General features: G+C 44.0%; 1 protein-coding gene across 1 annotated transcript in view; it reads left to right on the plus strand.

Annotated features, from left to right (window-relative positions):
- Positions 1–9673: 9673 nt before the first annotated feature.
- Positions 9674–21388, plus strand: part of oxsr1b (oxidative stress responsive kinase 1b) — an 84214-nt gene continuing 72499 nt past the window's right edge. Inside the window, exon 1 of the mRNA XM_041246815.1 lies at positions 9674–9907. Coding sequence (XP_041102749.1) covers positions 9838–9907 — 70 coding nt within the window. The 5' untranslated portion in view covers positions 9674–9837. The remainder of the gene's footprint in view (positions 9908–21388) is intronic.

Raw genomic sequence — 21388 nt, forward strand, 5'->3', positions numbered from 1 at the left:
AGTGTGGGGCATGGATGTAGTGGACTGGAATGCTGGTCCAGACTGTTTGCTTGGAGGGGGGCCCATCAGTGAACAGTGCACTGTAGCGGATAGTTACTTCATTGAGTTATCATGGGAACTGAAAACTGCTAATTTAGTTTGAACTTGTATTCCAGTTATTGCCCCCAAATGGAAATAATCACAATAATTACACACAGTGGACTCTAGAGTAAAATCCATTGAGTTCAGATCCATCAATCCTGGTGAAAATTTAACATTGATACAATATTAGACTGGATGATTGATTAGTACAGTGCGTAGTAACAGACCAAAAACAAACACAGACACTGGTTTAAAAGTATAGCTACATCAATGTATTATAGCACAGACAAGCAACACAAAATGTAGAATTCCTGAATACTAGTGGTCTATCTTAATGTGAGTAGAAAGGAGATTTAAGACTCGGTGAATTCATACCATACGCTTGCATAAGTCAGAAATGCTTTCATACAACCTATGAATTCAGAATATATAATAAATTGGATTAATATACATTTCAACAAACATTATTAGAGAAGGAATCATATGCTTAGTCTGTGCGCTAATTGAATTACAGTAGATGCCGCTTAATAGCAACCTCTGATCACGTCTTGGATGAGTGAGACAGCACCCTTAGATAGAAGACAGCATGTAGAAAATAGCATGAACACAAGCTAAATGCATTTAGAATAACCAATCAGAGACGCTCTTCACAATTCAATATAGAGGACGAATGTACCTCCATCGGACTCTGTTAGGTGAATTTCAAACAAGATGATTTTTAACATACCATACAACCACACTTCACTTAGCATTCTTACAAGCACTGAGGAAAGTATGTTTAAAAACCAAAGAGCTCATAGTAAGATAGCTCTGAGTGTCTTGGAATTAATTACGGGTTTCTCATTTTCACCATGAAATGCACGTTTGGCACAAGCTAAACATTTGCAGTAAAATAACCCTATAAAACACTTACGTGACTGCTGTCTAATATAAATCTATATTACTCCCAGTGTTACGATTTCACATACAAGAACATTTCATGCCTATGAACATTTATATCGTATTAGATTTAATACAAAGTAAAAACAAATACTTATCTTTTAGAGATTTCAATGTTCTCTGTCAATGGACTATTAACAAAGTATACACTCAATTTTATCCACTAGATGTCGCTGATGCCTATTAACCCTTAAAATGCCAGTCCTTTCAAATTCCTGGTCCCAGGAAATCTCTTTCCAGTGTAATAAATTAATCAAGTCCCTTTGAAGGCATTTTCTAGTGGTCTGGTAGATAAAAGGTTAGATCTTTTTTTCTTTACATAAATGCAAGTGAAGTGTTTTAAGGGAGGGAAGATTTTGAATTGTAAAACACATATAAAGCTCTGTAATATCATTACAGTACATACATTCATAAGCTGATAATGACAAACTTCAGTTTTTCACATCACCCAAACAGTGCTCTTCCATACAGTAGAAGTTTTATTTTGCAGGTTGTACAATGGCTATGAGTTTCAGTGGCTGTCGTGGGTCTGTGGGTTTCAGTGGTTGTCGTGGGTCTGTAGGTCTGTGGGTTTCAGTGACTCGTGGGTCTGAGTTTCAGTGGCTGTCGTGGGTCTGTGGGTTTCAGTGGCTGTCGTGGGTCTGTGGGTTTCAATGGCTGCCGTGAGTCTGTGGGTTTCAGTGGCTGTCGTGGGTCTGTGGGTTTCAGTGGCTGTTGTGGGTCTGTGGGTTTCAGTGGCTGTCGTGGGTCTGTGGGTTTCAGTGGCTGTTGTGGGTCTGTGAGTTTCAGTGGTTGTCGTGGGTCTGTGGGTTTCAGTGGCTGTCGTGGGTTTGTGGGTTTCAATGGCTGTCATGGGTCTGTGGGTTTCATTGGTTGTCGTGGGTCTGTGGATTTCAGCGGCTGTCGTGGGTCTGAATTTCAGTGGCTGTCATGGGTCTGGGTTTCAGTGGTTGTCGTGGGTCTGTGGGTCTGTGGGTTTCAGTGACTGTCGTAGGTCTGAGTTTCAGTGGCTGTCGTGGGTCTGTGGGTTTCAGTGGCTGTCGTGGGTCTGTGAGTTTCAGTGGTTGTCGTGGGTCTATGGGTTTCAGTGTCTGTCGTGGGTTTGTGGGTTTCAATGGCTGTCGTGGGTCTGTGGGTTTCAGTGATTGTTGTGGGTCTGGGTTTCAGTGGCTGTCATGGGTGTGTGGGTTTCAGTGAGTCTGTGGGTTTTAATGTCACATTGCAGGTCACTTGGTTGGTCTGAAAACCAAGCTTCAGGTCAGTTCAGATGTTTGTTTGATAACGTGCTGCTTGAGAAACATGTAACCCAAGCCTGCTATGGTGATAACCATGAATTTTCAAACTTCAATATCAGCTCTATGGATCAGTAGCCTATGTATAACATCAATGATTCAAAAAACAAGACTAGATTAGACAGGTGTCCAATCCTGGTCCTGGAGGACCGTTCCACTGCCGGTTTAACAGGTCAGATCATGAACCACTTCAGGGTCTGGATGGAGGTTTATTTGGTTCAATGAAACAATCTACAACAGGGTTGAAACAAACACGAGGAGTGGGGGGGTCAGCCTTGGCCACCCCTGGGGTAGGTGTTCTGCAGTTGCTACTAAAAAATTCTAATGGGAGCTTGACTTATAATTTGCAATCACAATGTGAATGTGGTTAGCATAACATAATTCACAGCAGTGTGTGTGAGCCAATCACTTGACAGGATGTGTACAGGTGATTGAACTCTGACTGATGGAGAGATAAGCCATATTTCAAGTCTGAGTTACCAGTGTTGTGTATTGCATGCTCAATGTGTACCAGCATGCTGCTGTATCATATTGCTTCCAAATCCAAGGTAGGCAGCTTAGCAGCAATCGTCTTTGTTTCCTAACAGCATTAGAGGAATGCTAGCCAGCCCTTTACAATACATGCATTATATCTTAGAATAATTATCCTTGTTTTCACTGGCCACCTTATGTTTGTGATGAAGATCTACAATATCTTCTATTCATTATTTAGCTCAGCTTACTCTGGTAAAATCCCATTAATTAAGACAGCACATTGGTTTTTTGGTTCTAGGGTGACTAGAGCTCCAGCTCCTAGAAAGTTGCAGAGTTCAAGTTACTTATAAAATGTTATAGCTAACTTGAAATCTGCAACTGTTTGGAGCTGGAAACAATTAAAAAGGTTTAATTAAGCAAACGATCAGTTCTATTAAGGGTCCAGTTGAGTAATTGAGAGCTCAGTTGGAATGAAACCCAGCAGACACAGGGTTCCCCAGAACCAGGGTTGAAAACCCGTGCTTTAAAGAGATGATGCACATGAGTTTGTAATATGTGCTTCTTGAATACTTTCCATGCTAATCATCATGTTGTATCTATCTCTTTTTAAAAACAGTATTTGCTCATTTGTTTGATGTGTGCAACACACATAGCTTGTTTCCATGACACTGTGACACCGTGCTGGCACGGCACTCGCACCCTTTCTTTACCGTGACACATTGTCTCCGCGACATGTTTTAAATTCCACGCTGTGCTGTGCCTTGTCAGCACTGCACCTTGTGGGCGACCTGGCATATCTCACACTGGCACGGGGGTGTTACCATGCCGACAGACAGTATGCAGTGTCATTTTGTCTTCCATCATTTCCATGGGGACAGATTTTAGCATGTTACTGTCAACATGCTCTGTAGGGAACAGAACCGAACAGATCAGAACACAGAACACCTCCTCTAAAGAGCGAGGATCCAATAGGGAACAGAATCGAACAGATCAGAACAACCTCACCTCTAAAGAGCAAGGATCTAATAGGGAACAGAACCGAACAGATCAGAACACAGAACACCTCACCTTTAAAGAGCGAGGATCCAATAGAGAACAGAACCGAACAGATCAGAACACCTCACCTCTAAAGAGCAAGGATCCAATAGGGAACAGAACCGAACAGATCAGAACACAGAACACCTCACCTCTAAAGAGTGAGGATCCAATAGGGAACAGAACCGAACAGATCAGAACACCTCACCTCTAAAGAGCGAGGATCCAATAGGGAACAGAACAGATCAGATCACCTCACCTCTAAAGAGCAAGGATCCAATAGGGAACAGAACAGATCAGAACACAGAACACCTCTCCTCTAAAGAGCGAGGATCCAATAGGGAACAGAACCGAACAGATCAGAACACAGAACACCTCACCTCTAAAGAGCGAGGATCCAATAGAGAACAGAACCGAACAGATCAGAACACCTCACCTCTAAAGAGCGAGGATCCAATAGGGAACAGAACCGAACAGATCAGAACACAGAACACCTCACCTCTAAAGAGCGAGGATCCAATAGAGAACAGAACCGAACAGATCAGAACACCTCACCTCTAAAGAGCGAGGATCCAATAGGGAACAGAACAGAACAGAACACAGAACACCTCACCTCTAAAGAGCGAGGATCCAATAGGGAACAGAACAGATCAGAACACAGAACACCTCACCTCTAAAGAGCGAGGATCCAATAGGGAACAGAATCGAACAGATCAGAACACAGAACACCTCACCTCTAAAGAGCGAGGATCCAATAGGGAACAGAACCGAACAGATCAGAACACAGAACACCTCACCTTTAAAGAGCGATAGGATCCAATAGGGAACAGAACAGATCAGAACACCTCACCTCTAAAGAGCAAGGATCCAATAGGGAACAGAACTGAACAGATCAGAACACCTCACCTCTGAAGAGCGAGGATCCAAAAGTGTGTACTGAACAGGTGAGCAGCCCTGGGTGCTGAATCATTGCTGGATTCCACATTGTGCCCTCATGCCCCAGCCCTGGTCGTTGATGACAGCATGTGAACGGGCAGTTCATTGATAACAGAGCAGCAGTAAAAAGGACTGGCAATAAAGGACCCTGAGCTCCTCGGATTTCAGCCCAGGACACACGCTCCTGCACATGAATGCAGTGTGACCTCATCACAGGGAGGGCATGCAAGCAATGCTTCAGACATGCTCAGCAGTGTGGGGATGTGATAGAGTGCAATGCTTCAGACATGCTCAGCAGTGTGGGGATGTGATAAAGGGTAATGCTTCAGACACGCTCACCAGTATGGGGATGTGATAAAGGGCAATGCTTCAGACATGCTCAGCAGTATGGGGATGTGATAAAGTGCAATGCTTCAGACATGCTCAGCAGTGTGGGGATGTGATAAAGGGCAATGCTTCAGACATGCTCAGCAGTGTGGGGATGTGATAAAGGGCAATGCTTCAGACACGCTCAGCAGTATGGGGATGTGATAAAGTGCAATGCTTCAGACACGCTCAGCAGTGTGGGGATGTGATAAAGGGCAATGCTTCAGACACGCTCAGCAGTATGGGGATGTGATAAAGGGCAATGCTTCAGACATGCTCAGCAGTATGGAGATGTGATAGAGTGCAATGCTTCAGACATGCTCAGCAGTATGGGGATGTGATAAAATGGTTTGCAGTGCACAGGTGTAGAGGTGATGCAGTGTTCAGGAATGATTTTAAACAACACAGCTCACAGTTAAACAGCCCATTATTTGGCTGGGTTGCTTGTTTTGCAACCAGAAATAATGATACCTGGCTCTACACAACAGTGTGCATCACACAGGTAAACCACAGGGTTCAGTCCCAAAATAATAAGACACTAAACAAGACACACAAACACAATGCGGTCACACGTCCCGAGTGAGTGCTCTCAGTGACAGTGGTGATGTACAGGTTTACACGTGCACAATGGTACAGATTGACACATCCACAATGGTGAAGTGGAGTCCGGGTTTAATTGCTGGCTGTTTAGCTCCCATATATTCTATAAATGACAAATGTAACAGTTTAGTAGAGAAATGAAACAACACACAAAAACTCCCGGTTTCTTTATAACACAGCACTCCTTCACTGGTCCGTCTGTAACCATAACAAAGAAACAGATTGCTCGGCCACAGCCCCGATAGACCCCCAGCCACGCCCCCTTCTACAGTGAGTGCAATCACCTATCCTCCAATGCATGACTGACGCTGAGATTGTTGACTAGGATCCATTCGCTCTGTCACAGGATTAATATTCACATTTAAACTACAGGGAGAGTGCCTTCCACTCCAGAGTAGAGCGGTACTGTATAACATCAGAATCGAAATACTGTTGCTGTATAATAATCAGTGGGGTCCAATCCTGATCCTGGAGGGCCATTCCACTCCAGGTTTAACAGGTAAAATGAGATCATTAACTACTTCAGGGTCTGCATGGAGATTTCATTGGTTCAATTAAACAATTTAGAACAGGGTTGGAACAAAGACCAGGACTGGAAGAGCCAGCTTTGGCCACCTCTGACATAAGATTAGAAAATGACTTGAGACAAGACACAGACAGAGTCTGATCCCAACTGTGGAGTAGTTACTGTAGAGGTTCAGCTCAGTGCACTGTGTGTGTAATTAACTGTGCATCATATTTCAAACATTGCAGATTACAGAGTATCATTCCCCTTGACAACAGTTTAATTGAAAAAACTAAACAAAAACAAAGACAAGCAGCAATCCAGTAAGAGACGAATTACTGTGAATGAAAACCAGAAACTAAACGGACAGCATGACTCAAATTAAACTTGCATTTTAACCCAATGTGAATTGTACAGAGGTGTAGTGCAATTGTACTCTAAAGGATTCTCTGATCACAATGTGTTCTTTAAAGATAAAGCAGCTACAATTGGGTTCTTGTGTGTTTTTCCTTTGTTTTTGTTTCTGTCCCCTTATTTTATAATGTTTGCAGTTATTTGCAGTGGTTCAATTTCATTCACTCAAACACTGTGTTTTGTTTTTATTTGGTGATAAGTCAAAATAACACAGTCCTGCACAGCTCTGCACAATGCAAACACAATAACACAGTCCTGCACAGCTCTGCACAATGCAAACACAATAACACAGTCCTGCACACAGCTCTGCACAATGCAAACACAATAACACAGTCCTGCACACAGCTCTGCACAATGCAAACACAATAACACAGTCCTGCACAGCTCTGCACAATGCAAACACAATAACACAGTCCTGCAAAGCTCTGCACAGTACAAACACAATAACACAGTCCTGCACAGCTCTGCACAATGCAAACACAATAACACAGTCCTGCACACAGCTCTGCACAATGCAAACACAATAACACAGTCCTGCACACAGCTCTGCACAATGCAAACACAATAACACAGTCCTGCACACAGCTCTGCACAATGCAAACACAATAACACAGTCCTGCACAGCTCTGCACAATGCAAACACAATAACATAGTCCTGCACAGCTCTGCACAATGCAAACACAATAACACAGTCCTGCACACAGCTCTGCACAATGCAAACACAATAACACAGTCCTGCACAGCTCTGCACAATGCAAACACAATAACACAGTCCTGCAAAGCTCTGCACAGTACAAACACAATAACACAGTCCTGCACAGCTCTGCACAATGCAAACACAATAACACAGTCCTGCACACAGCTCTGCACAATGCAAACACAATAACACAGTCCTGCACACAGCTCTGCACAATGCAAACACAATAACACAGTCCTGCACAGCTCTGCACAATGCAAACACAATAACACAGTCCTGCAAAGCTCTGCACAGTACAAACACAATAACACAGTCCTGCACACAGCTCTGCACAATGCAAACACAATAACATAGTCCTGCACAGCTCTGCACAATGCAAACACAATAACACAGTCCTGCACAGCTCTGCACAATGCAAACACAATAACACAGTCCTGCACACAGCTCTGCACAATGCAAACACAATAACACAGTCCTGCACACAGCTCTGCACAGTGCAAACACAATAACACAGTCCTGCACAGCTCTGCACAGTGCAAACACAATAACACAGTCCTGCACAGCTCTGCACAATACAAACACAATAACACAGTCCTGCACAGCTCTACACAGTGCAAACACAATAACACAGTCCTGCACAGCTCTGCACAGTGCAAACACAATAACACAGTCCTGCACAGCTCTGCACAGTGCAAACACAATAACACAGTCCTGCACAGCTCTACACAGTGCAAACACAATAACACAGTCCTGCACAGCTCTGCACAATGCAAACACAATAACGCAGTCCTGCACAGCTCTGCACAGTGCAAACACAATAACACAGTCCTGCACAGCTCTGCACAGTGCAAACACAATAACACAGTCCTGCACAGCTCTGCACAATGCAAACACAATAACACAGTCCTGCACAGCTCTGCACAATGCAAACACAATAACACAGTCCTGCACAGCTCTGCACAGTGCAAACACAATAACACAGTCTTGCACACAGCTCTGCACAATGCAAACACAATAACACAGTCCCTCTGCCAGCCCCTTTTTACTACTGTATAGCTCCTATTCCAGAATACAATGAGTTGTACCTAAACCTGGCTAGCTGTTCTTTGCCACTTTTTTCCTTTCAGCTGAGATCTGACTTTTGCTAACTTTTAGCAACGTGTACGGTGGAACTAAAGGCTGTGAAACAATGAGACATGCCCAGGGTTGATGAGGGTGAGCCACTGCTGAGTAATCGTGTTTCATCTCAAAACCCCAGCTATATATTTTGCATAGGGAGTTACATATGACTCTCGGCATGACATAGTATCAAGGCACATAAGTATGTATCCTTCAATGCAAACTGAGTATAGCAAGTTAACGGACAAGAAACGAATAGAATATTATTCGACGATTCTAACAGTTCTGGCATGTTCTCGTTGGGACACGGTTTTTTGTACGGTTTGTTACTATGAGCAAAGTCAGTAGTACGGTTGTTATGTACAACGTAATGTCTAAATGTCCGTAACCCAGTATGTTTGTATATATATTATTATATATATATATATATATATATATATATATATATATATATATATCTCACTGTATGTTATAGTGACGAATGTGCTTTCAAAGGACACACAGCATCCGTCCGATCTCAGTGGCCAATCAAAAGCAAGACGTGCTCTCTCTATTTTTTACAGCGATCTGGTGAAGGCGGAAGTTTAGAAGTTGCAGGCGCACTCCTGAGATCGTTATTTGACTGACAATCACAAGCACCAATAACTTGCGGGGGTTCATGGACACGGCCAATCTGAAGCTGGTATGAGCACAGGTTTAGGGAGCATTGCATTTAATTCAAGGGTTGAATTGTTTGCCATTTACAGTGTGGGCAAATAGGACAATAACCCTCTATAGAGACCATTGCTCAGCCATTACGCGTTCCACTCAGATTCTACATCTGAAATTGCCGTTGGCAAACACATTAAACCATTTGTTATATAAATAAATACAATGTGAATCTCTCTCTCTCTCTCTCTCTCTCTCTCTCTCTCTCTCTCTCTCTCTCTCTCTCTCTATATATATATATATATATATATATATATATATATATATAACTAAACTAACCAAAAAAAAAAACCAAAAAACACCTTTGAATAAGCCAGTCATTTTTGATATGTACAGCTTTATATACCGCGGCACCCACACGGCTGTAGCGGTGGCAGTATATTTATTATATTTCCTAGGAAGCGAGCCTCGGAATGCCACACTCAACATGGCCGCGCTTGGCCTCCACTTCCCGGTGATGTCACCGAGAGGTGGGCGGGGAGTCTCCAGCTAGTGGCAAAGTTTGGGAATGATTGCTGGTGGTTGGCTCTGTGAAAAACTGTGAGGGGAAGTGCTGCTTCTGTTCGGCCGAGGGGAGTAGTGTTTTACTGTCCAGGGAAACAAAACATCACGGCTCCAGGGTTAACATTTATACCATTTATACAGAAGCGCTTTCAATCTGAGCGGCAGTAATGACGGAGGACGTGAGCGCGCTGCCTTGGTCCATCAACAAGGATGACTACGAGCTAGTGGAGGTGATAGGTGAGTGTGACTGTGCACTCATTGTGTGAGTGTGAGTGAGAGTGTGTGTGTGTGTGTGAGAGAGAGAGAGAGAGAGAGAGTGAGTGAGTGAGTGAGTGAGTGAGTGAGTGAGTGAGTGAGTGAGTGTGTGTGTGTGTGTGTGTGTGTGTGTGTGTGTGTGTGTGTGTGTGTGTGTGTGTGTGTGTGTGTGTGTGTGTGTGTGTGTGTTACATACACGGAGCTCGTTCTGGACAGAGAGGCACAGAAATGTGTCCTCGCCGTGTTTATATGGGCTGTTTATTTTGAAAGGTGACATTCACGGGCTTTCTAACGAGTGAACGTCTTGATTAAATAACATGACGTGTTTGAATGTAAAGGCAAGGCATTTATTTAAACCCAGCGCTGCCCGTGCACGGTGCAGACAGTACAGCACGCTAGTGCAGCTGGAACTAAACTGTAGAATATATATGAGCTTGCCCTGGCATAACTTCAGGCTCGGATAGTAATGCTGAGATGAGAATGGATGATAATAGCAGGGCAGGTGCTGTTGTTAAATGTTTTTAATGTAACTGATTCGGTTCTTTTGCTGTGCAGTTACTGTACATGCCCCCAGTTTCTGGTTCGGTGTCAAGGTTGTCGTGTGTGTGTTTTGAGTCCAGGCACATCACAGTTTCAGTGTCAAGGTTGTCGTGTGTGTGTTTTGAGTTCAGGCACATCACAGTTTCAGTGTCAAGGTTGTCGTGTGTGTGTTTTGAGTTCAGGCACATCACAGTTTCAGTGTCAAGGTTGTCGTGTGTGTGTTTTGAGTCCAGGCACATCACAGTTTCAGTGTCAAGGTTGTCGTGTGTGTGTTTTGAGTCCAGGCACATCACAGTTTCAGTGTCAAGGTTGTCGTGTGTGTGTTTTGAGTCCAGGTGTTTCAGTGTCCAGGCACATCACAGTTTCAGTGTCAAGGTTGTCGTGTGTGTGTTTTGAGTCCAGGCACATCACAGTTTCAGTGTCAAGGTTGTCGTGTGTGTGTTTTGAGTTCAGGCACATCACAGTTTCAGTGTCAAGGTTGTCGTGTGTGTGTTTTGAGTTCAGGCACATCACAGTTTCAGTGTCAAGGTTGTCGTGTGTGTGTTTTGAGTCCAGGCACATCACAGTTTCAGTGTCAAGGTTGTCGTGTGTGTGTTTTGAGTTCAGGCACATCACAGTTTCAGTGTCAAGGTTGTCGTGTGTGTGTTTTGAGTTCAGGCACATCACAGTTTCAGTGTCACAGTTTCAGGTTGTCGTGTGTGTGTTTTGAGTCCAGGCACATCACAGTTTCAGTGTCAAGGTTGTCGTGTGTGTGTTTTGAGTTCAGGCACATCACAGTTTCAGTGTCAAGGTTGTCGTGTGTGTGTTTTGAGTTCAGGCACATCACAGTTTCAGTGTCAAGGTTGTCGTGTGTGTGTTTTGAGTTCAGGCACATCACAGTTTCAGTGTCAAGGTTGTCGTGTGTGTGTTTTGAGTTCCAGGCACATCACAGTTTCAGTGTCAAGGTTGCCGTGTGTGTGTTTTGAGTCCAGGCACATCACATCACAGTTTCAGTGTCAAGGTTGTCGTGTGTGTGTTTTGAGTTCAGGCACATCACAGTTTCAGTGTCAAGGTTGTCGTGTGTGTGTTTTGAGTCCAGGCACATCACAGTTTCAGTGTCAAGGTTGTCGTGTGTGTGTTTTGAGTTCAGGCACATCACAGTCAGTGTCAAGGTTGCCGTGTGTGTGTTTTGAGTTCAGGCACATCACAGTTTCAGTGTCAAGGTTGCCGTGTGTGTGTTTTGAGTCCAGGCACATCACAGTTTCAGTGTCAAGGTTGTCGTGTGTGTGTTTTGAGTTCAGGCACATCGCAGCACTCCGCGCAAGCATGGCTGCCTCCTCTGTACTGCACACAACAGTGAGCGGGGCGCTGCCTCTCGCAATTCCGGAGCCCCGGGCCTGTGCCTTGGCTTAACTTTAGCTTCTTTCTAACAAATGAAACACGTTGAAGTTATGTATTTTTTCTGCACAGCAATATATTTCTTCACTATGTTAGACCGCCCTGTACGTAGTTAGATTGTTCTTAAAAGCCTGCGTTAGATAAAACAGCACCACATGCTCTGAGTGTTGGTTTGCAGCTTGTGCTGCAGCTGCACATCCTACAGGACATTAAGGAAGTAGATCCCACACCATTTTGATGCATCGCTGATAAGAGTTGCTTTGGAATCTCTGAAGGAACGATCTGTTTGTGAGCTGACAGATTACTGTTGCGATTGTTTATTTGTTTAGTTTTGTTTTCTGAAGTACTGCTATAGATTTGGGTATGTTTGTTGCTGTGTGTTTCTGTAGATACAGTAGTTACTGCAGCCTGTTGGTTTAGCTGCTGCTTAGACTGTCTCCTGACGTCTGAATGGCCCTTTTTGTTTCATGTTATGATTAGGAGCTGCATGACACGCATCACACAGGAGCTGTTTTGTTGAGATACTGTCCTGGTTCACAATACAACCCGAAACAAAAGACTGTGCAACCTCGCCAGTATTGCAAAGTACATGGTTTGTATCACACCGTGTAACAATTATTACTATTTTTGTTCTTGGGTGGTAAGTGGGAAAACGGGCAAATGTGTGTCTTTTCGTTCACATAAAGTCAGAAAAAAACAACATATGAATCCAAATGAACATGTATTTATATGAAAGTAATACAAAAATGACTACAAAAGATTTAGAAGTGAGTAGTTTCTCGAGATGTACGATTCTACAGTTATATGACATGTTATTGTGTTAACTGTGCAGAGATTGCTAAATGTCTCCCCTGAATGAGCTGTGTTCATTACTCTGGTAGCTGCAGACCAGCACTGGTAGTGTAACTGTGCAGATATTGCTAAATGTCTCCCCTGAATGAGCTGTGTTCATTACTCGGGTAGCTGCAGACCAGCACATCTGTGCAGAGATTGCTGTCTCCCCTGAATGAGCTGTGTTCATTACTCTGGTAGCTGCAGACCAGCACTGGTAGTGTAACTGTGCAGAGATTGCTAAATGTCTCCCCTGAATGAGCTGTGTTCATTACTCGGGTAGCTGCAGACCAGCACTGGTAGTGTAACTGTGCAGAGATTGCTAAATGTCTCCCCTGAATGAGCTGTGTTCATTACTCGGGTAGCTGCAGACCAGCACTGGTAGTGTATCTGTGCAGAGATTGCTAAATGTCTCCCCTGAATGAGCTGTGTTCATTACTCGGGTAGCTGCAGACCAGCACTGGTAGTGTATCTGTGCAGAGATTGCTAAATGTCTCCCCTGAATGAGCTGTGTTCATTACTCGGGTAGCTGCAGACCAGCACTGGTAGTGTAACTGTGCAGAGATTGCTAAATGTCTCCCCTGAATGAGCTGTGTTCATTACTCGGGTAGCTGCAGACCAGCACTGGTAGTGTAACTGTGCAGAGATTGCTAAATGTCTCCCCTGAATGAGCTGTGTTCATTACTCGGGTAGCTGCAGACCAGCACTGGTAGTGTAACTGTGCAGAGATTGCTAAATGTCTCCCCTGAATGAGCTGTGTTCATTACTCGGGTAGCTGCAGACCAGCACTGGTAGTGTAACTGTGCAGAGATTGCTAAATGTCTCCCCTGAATGAGCTGTGTTCATTACTGAGGTAGCTGCAGACCAGCACTGGTAGTGTACCTGTGCAGAGATTGCTAAATGTCTCCCCTGAATGAGCTGTGTTCATTACTCAGGTAGCTGCAGACCAGCACTGGTAATGTACCTGTGCAGAGATTGCTAAATGTCTCCCCTGAATGAGCTGTGTTCATTACTCAGGTAGCTGCAGACCAGCACTGGTATGAGCTGTGTACTCTGTGCAGAGCATTGCTAAATGTCTCCCCTGAATGAGCTGTGTTCATTACTCGGGTAGCTGCAGACCAGCACTGGTAGTGTATCTGTGCAGAGATTGCTAAATGTCTCCCCTGAATGAGCTGTGTTCATTACTCGGGTAGCTGCAGACCAGCACTGGTAGTGTAACTGTGCAGAGATTGCTAAATGTCTCCCCTGAATGAGCTGTGTTCATTACTCGGGTAGCTGCAGACCAGCACTGGTAGTGTAACTGTGCAGAGATTGCTAAATGTCTCCCCTGAATGAGCTGTGTTCATTACTGAGGTAGCTGCACTGTGTGGCTCCCTCTTGACCAGCACTGGTAGTGTAACTGTGCAGAGATTGCTAAATGTCTCCCCTGAATGAGCTGTGTTCATTACTGGGGTAGCTGCAGACCAGCACTGGTAGTGTATCTGTGCAGAGATTGCTAATTGTCTCCCCTCGGGTAGCTGCAGACCAGCATGAGTGCTGTGCAGAGATTCTAAATGTCTCCCCTGAATGAGCTGTGTTCATTACTGAGGTAGCTGCACAGTATCTGTGCAGAGATTGCTAAATGTCTCCCCTGAATGAGCTGTGTTCATTACTCTGGTAGCTGCAGACCAGCACTGTCACTGTGCAGAGATTGCTAATTGTCTCCCCTGAATGAGCTGTGTTCATTACTCGGGTAGCTGCAGACCAGCACTGGTAGTGTAACTGTGCAGAGATTGCTAAATGTCTCCCCTGAATGAGCTGTGTTCATTACTCGGGTAGCTGCAGACCAGCACTGGTAGTGTAACTGTGCAGAGATTGCTAAATGTCTCCCCTGAATGAGCTGTGTTCATTACTCGGGTAGCTGCAGACCAGCACTGGTAGTGTATTACTGTGCAGAGATTGCTAAATGTCTCCCCTGAATGAGCTGTGTTCATTACTCGGGTAGCTGCAGACCAGCACTGGTAGTGTAACTGTGCAGAGATTGCTAAATGTCTCCCCTGAATGAGCTGTGTTCATTACTCGGGTAGCTGCAGACCAGCACTGGTAGTGTATCTGTGCAGAGATTGATGTCTCCCCTGAATGAGCTGTGTTCATTACTCGGGTAGCTGCAGACCAGCACTGGTAGTGTAACTGTGCAGAGATTGCTAAATGTCTCCCCTGAATGAGCTGTGTTCATTACTCGGGTAGCTGCAGACCAGCACTGGTAGTGTAACTGTGCAGAGATTGCTACCATTCTGAAAGTAACAGTATTTATACAAGCAGCAACACCCAAACCTTGAGGCAATGTACACTGTGTGGCTCCCTCTTGTTCATCACATTACAGTACGTGTCTAGTGAAAGCTGAACATGAGTACATTTTACCAGGATTATGCAGTATGGGATACTCTAGACTGCTCAGGATTTTTAGAATGCACGTCTCCCCTTCTGCATTCCATGACATCACGTCATGAAGAAACCCTTGTCATGACATCACCCTGCCTCCTGCCACACTTTATACTGGGCTGTGTCCTCCTTATCAGCACGGTTCCAACCTGCTTAAAAAAATCATACAGTACTGGGTAAGGCTGCACTGAGACACTCGGTACTGGGTAGGGCTGCACTGAGGCACACAGTACTGGGTAGGGCTGCACTGAGACGCACAGTACTGGGTAGGGCTGCACTGAGGCACACAGTACTGGGTAGGGCTGCACTGAGGCACACAGTACTGGGTAGGGCTGCACTGAGGCACACACTTCTGGGTAGGGCTGCACTGAGGCACACAGTACTGAGTAGGGCTGCACTGAGACGCATTGTACTGGGTAGGGCTGCACTGAGGCATACAGTACTGATTAGGGCTGCACTGAGACGCAGTGTACTGGGTAGGGCTGCACTGAGGCACACAGTATTGGGTAGGCCTGTGCTGAAGCTTTTATTGTCCAGGGTAATTAACGTTTAAGAAATGTGAAGTTGTTTGGTATTAATTAAATGCGTCATGTTAATTACTCCACACAGAACAAAGCGCTTCCATTTGTCTTGCCTTTTATCCTTTTGATATTAGTTTTATTTCCACTTTTCTTAGTCTCCTTAAAATACATCATCATCTCGGCAGTGAACTGTGGGATTGTAGTCTTAGGCAAGGTGTTATCCCTGATTAAACTTGTTAAAGAACTACATATCCCAGTTTCCATAGCGGTAGCTCGAGTTAATGACTGGTCACATTCATTGTCAGTTCATGGGCTCAGTACAGCAGTATAAATGTCAGCTCCCCGGATGAGAGGAAAATTGGCTTCCGCTTGGCTTTTAAAACACTCAGTGAAGAAGTTCATTGCCATTGATTGGTACTCAGTTGTAAAGGTGACTGAAGGGCAGCTATTCTTGTATTAAAATCTACACATTATTAAATAGGTGTGTTTTGATTGATTTAATACATGCCGACAGATACTGTACTACTCTGTCAGCACAGCCCTAGGACTGGGTATACCTGCCTTCCAGATTCCTGCCTCGTATTGCTAAAGCTGGGTGGACAAAGTCAGTGCTTCCACTCCTGGTCTTTGTTCCAACCCTGTTCTAAATTGTTTAATTGAACCAATGAAACCTCCATCCAGACCCTGTTAAACCTGGAGTGGAATAGCTCTCCAGGACCGTGATTGAGACGTACAGTCGATGTCAAATCCTGTATACCCAAGTAGAGAACAAAAAGATAATTCAGAAAAATGGGATGGAAATAGGGGTACCGTGTGCTGTAAACAGAGTGCTAGGTACCATACTAAAAATGCCTTGTCTGGCCTGTTTTATATATTTTTTTCTACACGTACTGCTGTTTCTAAGCTGCTTTGATCATGATAACATGGTCAGTTCGGGTCATCGAGGGTCTGCTGTACTGCCTTGAGTCTAACTCCACTTAACTGTCCTGTGGTCGTGGTTTCTGTGCTGCTCTTAAGATATTGGTTAGGATGAGCTATGCCAACTCTTTTTAATATTTGTTTTCTTTTAGCAGACGCCTTTATCCAAGGCGACTTACAGAGACTAGGGTGTGTGAACTGTGCATCAGCTGCAAAGTCACTTACAGCAATGTCCCATCCGAAAGCACAAGGAGGTTAAGTGAGTTGCTCAGGGTCACAAACAGTGAGTCAGTGGCTGAGCCACACAGGACCTCACAGTCTCCTATCATGATTCCGCTAAGTCTTCTGTGTTCCAGTCACCAGACCACACAGCCTCTTATCATGATTCCTCTAAGTCGTCTGTGTTCCAGCTACCGAACCACACAGCCTCCTATCATTATTCCTCTAAGTCGTCTGTGTTCCAGTCACCGGACCACACAGCCTCCTGTCATGATTCCTTTAAGTCGTCTGTGTTCCAGTCACCGGACCACACAGCCTCCTATCATGACTCTGCAGTAAGAGTGGTTACACTCGTGCCTCATCATAAAACAGTGCCATGACTGGAACATGCTGAAGTTCAGAAGATTTGTTCTGTGAAAGCTCAAGAAATCCTCAGCAAAACTGTAAGCTCTGGAAAGGATGGAGGTCACAGAAATTCATTTTTTGTGACATTTGAGAGGGACAGTTGCACAGGCTACAGCGAGATCTTTATCTTCATCACAGCGCTGTTTTTAACACTCGAGAACTCCACACACGTTAATCCCTCAAGCTGTTGGAATGAGCACTGCTCTATTGACTGCTTTATTTACTGTGCAGTATTAATGACGTGTGAGTCAAGCTGTTGGAATGAGCACTGCTCTATTCACTGCTTTATTTACTGTGCAGTATTAATGACGTGTGACTCAAGCTGTTGGAGTGAGCACTGCTCTATTCACTGCTTTATTTACTGTGCAGTATTAATGACGTGTGAGTCAAGCTGTTGGAATGAGCACTGCTCTATTCACTGCTTTATTTACTGTGCAGTATTAATGACGTGTGAGTCAAGCTGTTGGAATGAGCACTGCTCTATTGACTGCTTTATTTACTGTGCAGTATTAATGACGTGTGGCTCAAGCTGTTGGAATGAGCACTGCTCTATTCACTGCTTTATTTACTGTGCAGTATTAATGACGTGTGACTCAAGCTGTTGGAATGAGCACTGCTCTATTCACTGCTTTATTTACTGTGCAGTATTAATGACGTGTGACTCAAGCTGTTGGAATGAGCACTGCTCTATTCACTGCTTTATTTACTGTGCAGTATTAATGACGTGTGGCTCAAGCTGTTGGAATGAGCACTGCTCTATTCACTGCTTTATTTACTGTGCGGTATTAATGACGTGTGAGTCAAGCTGTTGGAATGAGCACTGCTCTATTCACTGCTTTATTTACTGTGCAGTATTAATGACGTGTGGCTCAAGCTGTTGGAATGAGCACTGCTCTATTGACTGCTTTATTTACTGTGCAGTATTAATGACGTGTGACTCAAGCTGTTGGAATGAGCACTGCTCTATTGACTGCTTTATTTACTGTGCAGTATTAATGACGTGTGAGTCAAGCTGTTGGAATGAGCACTGCTCTATTGACTGCTTTATTTACTGTGCAGTATTAATGACGTGTGACTCAAGCTGTTGGAATGAGCACTGCTCTATTGACTGCTTTATTTACTGTGCAGTATTAATGACGTGTGAGTCAAGCTGTTGGAATGAGCACTGCTCTATTGACTGCTTTATTTACTGTGCAGTATTAATGACGTGTGGCTCAAGCTGTTGGAATGAGCACTGCTCTATTCACTGCTTTATTTACTGTGCAGTATTAATGACGTGTGGCTCAAGCTGTTGGAATGAGCACTGCTCTATTCACTGCTTTATTTACTGTGCAGTATTAATGACGTGTGAGTCAAGCTGTTGGAATGAGCACTGCTCTATTGACTGCTTTATTTACTGTGCAGTATTAATGACGTGTGAGTCAAGCTGTTGGAATGAGCACTGCTCTATTGACTGCTTTATTTACTGTGCAGTATTAATGATGTGTGAGTCAAGCTGTTGGAATGAGCACTGCTCTATTCACTGCTTTATTTACTGTGCAGTATTAATGACGTGTGGCTCAAGCTGTTGGAATGAGCACTGCTCTATTGACTGCTTTATTTACTGTGCAGTATTAATGACGTGTGGCTCAAGCTGTTGGAATGAGCACTGCTCTATTCACTGCTTTATTTACTGTGCAGTATTAATGACGTGTGAGTCAAGCTGTTGGAATGAGCACTGCTCTATTGACTGCTTTATTTACTGTGCAGTATTAATGACGTGTGAGTCAAGCTGTTGGAATGAGCACTGCTCTATTCACTGCTTTATTTACTGTGCGGTATTAATGACGTGTGACTCAAGCTGTTGGAATGAGCACTGCTCTATTCACTGCTTTATTTACTGTGCAGTATTAATGACGTGTGGCTCAAGCTGTTGGAATGAGCACTGCTCTATTCACTGCTTTATTTACTGTGCAGTATTAATGACGTGTGAGTCAAGCTGTTGGAATGAGCACTGCTCTATTCACTGCTTTATTTACTGTGCAGTATTAATGACGTGTGACTCAAGCTGTTGGAATGAGCACTGCTCTATTGACTGCTTTATTTACTGTGCAGTATTAATGACGTGTGAGTCAAGCTGTTGGAATGAGCACTGCTCTATTCACTGCTTTATTTACTGTGCAGTATTAATGACGTGTGACTCAAGCTGTTGGAATGAGCACTGCTCTATTCACTGCTTTATTTACTGTGCAGTATTAATGACGTGTGACTCAAGCTGTTGGAATGAGCACTGCTCTATTCACTGCTTTATTTACTGTGCAGTATTAATGACGTGTGAGTCAAGCTGTTGGAATGAGCACTGCTCTATTCACTGCTTTATTTACTGTGCAGTATTAATGACGTGTGGCTCAAGCTGTTGGAATGAGCACTGCTCTATTGACTGCTTTATTTACTGTGCAGTATTAATGACGTGTGGCTCAAGCTGTTGGAATGAGCACTGCTCTATTGACTGCTTTATTTACTGTGCAGTATTAATGACGTGTGGCTCAAGCTGTTGGAATGAGCACTGCTCTATTGACTGCTTTATTTACTGTGCAGTATTAATGACGTGTGAGTCAAGCTGTTGGAGTGAGCACTGCTCTATTGACTGCTTTATTTACTGTGCAGTATTAATGACGTGTGGCTCAAGCTGTTGGAATGAGCACTGCTCTATTGACTGCTTTATTTACTGTGCAGTATTAATGACGTGTGGCTCAAGCTGTTGGAATGAGCACTGCTCTATTGACTGCTTTATTTACTGTGCAGTATTAATGACGTGTGGCTCAAGCTGTTTTCAGTAGTACACAGTTGAACTAAGGGTCTTTAAATTCCAGATGCACTGATGGAAAGGCCTCAGCAGAATAGCAACACTGTAACACATTTGACCGTATTATTTCCCTAGAGCTGCTGTAGAGCTCTGTGTGCCCTGTTTGTAGTACTACAGCCACATGGATGGCTGCAGGGAGATGAGTGGAAGCATTGATTGCGTTGCATTCCACACGTTCTTCGCTCCCTGAAAGAGCGATATGCACAGAGAAGCCGTGGTGATGGATATTCATGTATACAGTAGTATGATCCGCCTCCTCTGCACTGCGGGAAGTTTATATAGACAGCAGCAGATTTCTTTTTCCTCATGTGGACCTCTCCTAGTTTCAGCTCGTAAAGGGCTGGTAGCGAGCAGGTCGAGACGCAGTTATTGTGAACCACGTCGGCCAGTCCACCTGGTAAATCTGTGTATTACGCCTTGATGAAAAGGGCTTGCAGTCTTGTGAAAATGTATTGGAACACCACATTGCTTCTGTACTTTTGATTTGTTAGTAATTTTGTTGTCAATCAACATATTTATTGTAAAAATACAGGAGCCTACATTTGTTAATACAGTACCCAAGAGAGGGAGGGGAGTATTAAACAAGTCCTCAGCAGAAATCATTAAGAGAAGCAGTGTACAGGGCATTCAAATCCTGAGCAGAAATCATTCAGAGAAGCAGTGTACAGGGCATTCAAATCCTGAGCAGAAATCATTCAGAGAAGCAGTGTACAGGGCATTCAAATCCTGAGCAGAAATCATTCAGAGAAGCAGTGTACAGGGCATTCAAATCCTGAGCAGAAATCATTCAGAGAAGCAGTGTACAGGGCATTCAAATCCTGAGCAGAAATCATTAAGAGAAGCAGTGTACAGGGCATTCAAATCCTGAGCAGAAATCATTCAGAGAAGCAGTGTACAGGGCATTCAAATCCTGAGCAGAAATCATTCAGAGAAGCAGTGTACAGGGCATTCAAATCCTGAGCAGAAATCATTAAGAGAAGCAGTGTACAGGGCATTCAAATCCTGAGCAGAAATCATTAAGAGAAGCAGTGTACAGGGCATTCAAATCCTGAGCAGAAATCATTAAGAGAAGCAGTGTACAGGGCATTGAAATCCTGAGCAGAAATCATTCAGAGAAGCAGTGTACAGGGCATTCAAATCCTGAGCAGAAATCATTCAGGGAAGCAGTGTACAGGGCATTGAAATCCTGAGCAGAAATCATTAAGAGAAGCAGTGTACAGGGCATTCAAATCCTGAGCAGAAATTATAAAGAGAAGCAGTGTACAGGGCATTCAAATCCTGAGCAGAAATCATTAAGAGAAGCAGTGTACAGGGCATTCAAATCCTGAGCAGAAATCATTCAGGGAAGCAGTGTACAGGGCATTCAAATCCTGAGCAGAATTCATT

This window comes from Polyodon spathula, chromosome 4 (assembly GCF_017654505.1).
Source record: "Polyodon spathula isolate WHYD16114869_AA chromosome 4, ASM1765450v1, whole genome shotgun sequence".
NCBI lineage: Eukaryota > Metazoa > Chordata > Actinopteri > Acipenseriformes > Polyodontidae > Polyodon > Polyodon spathula.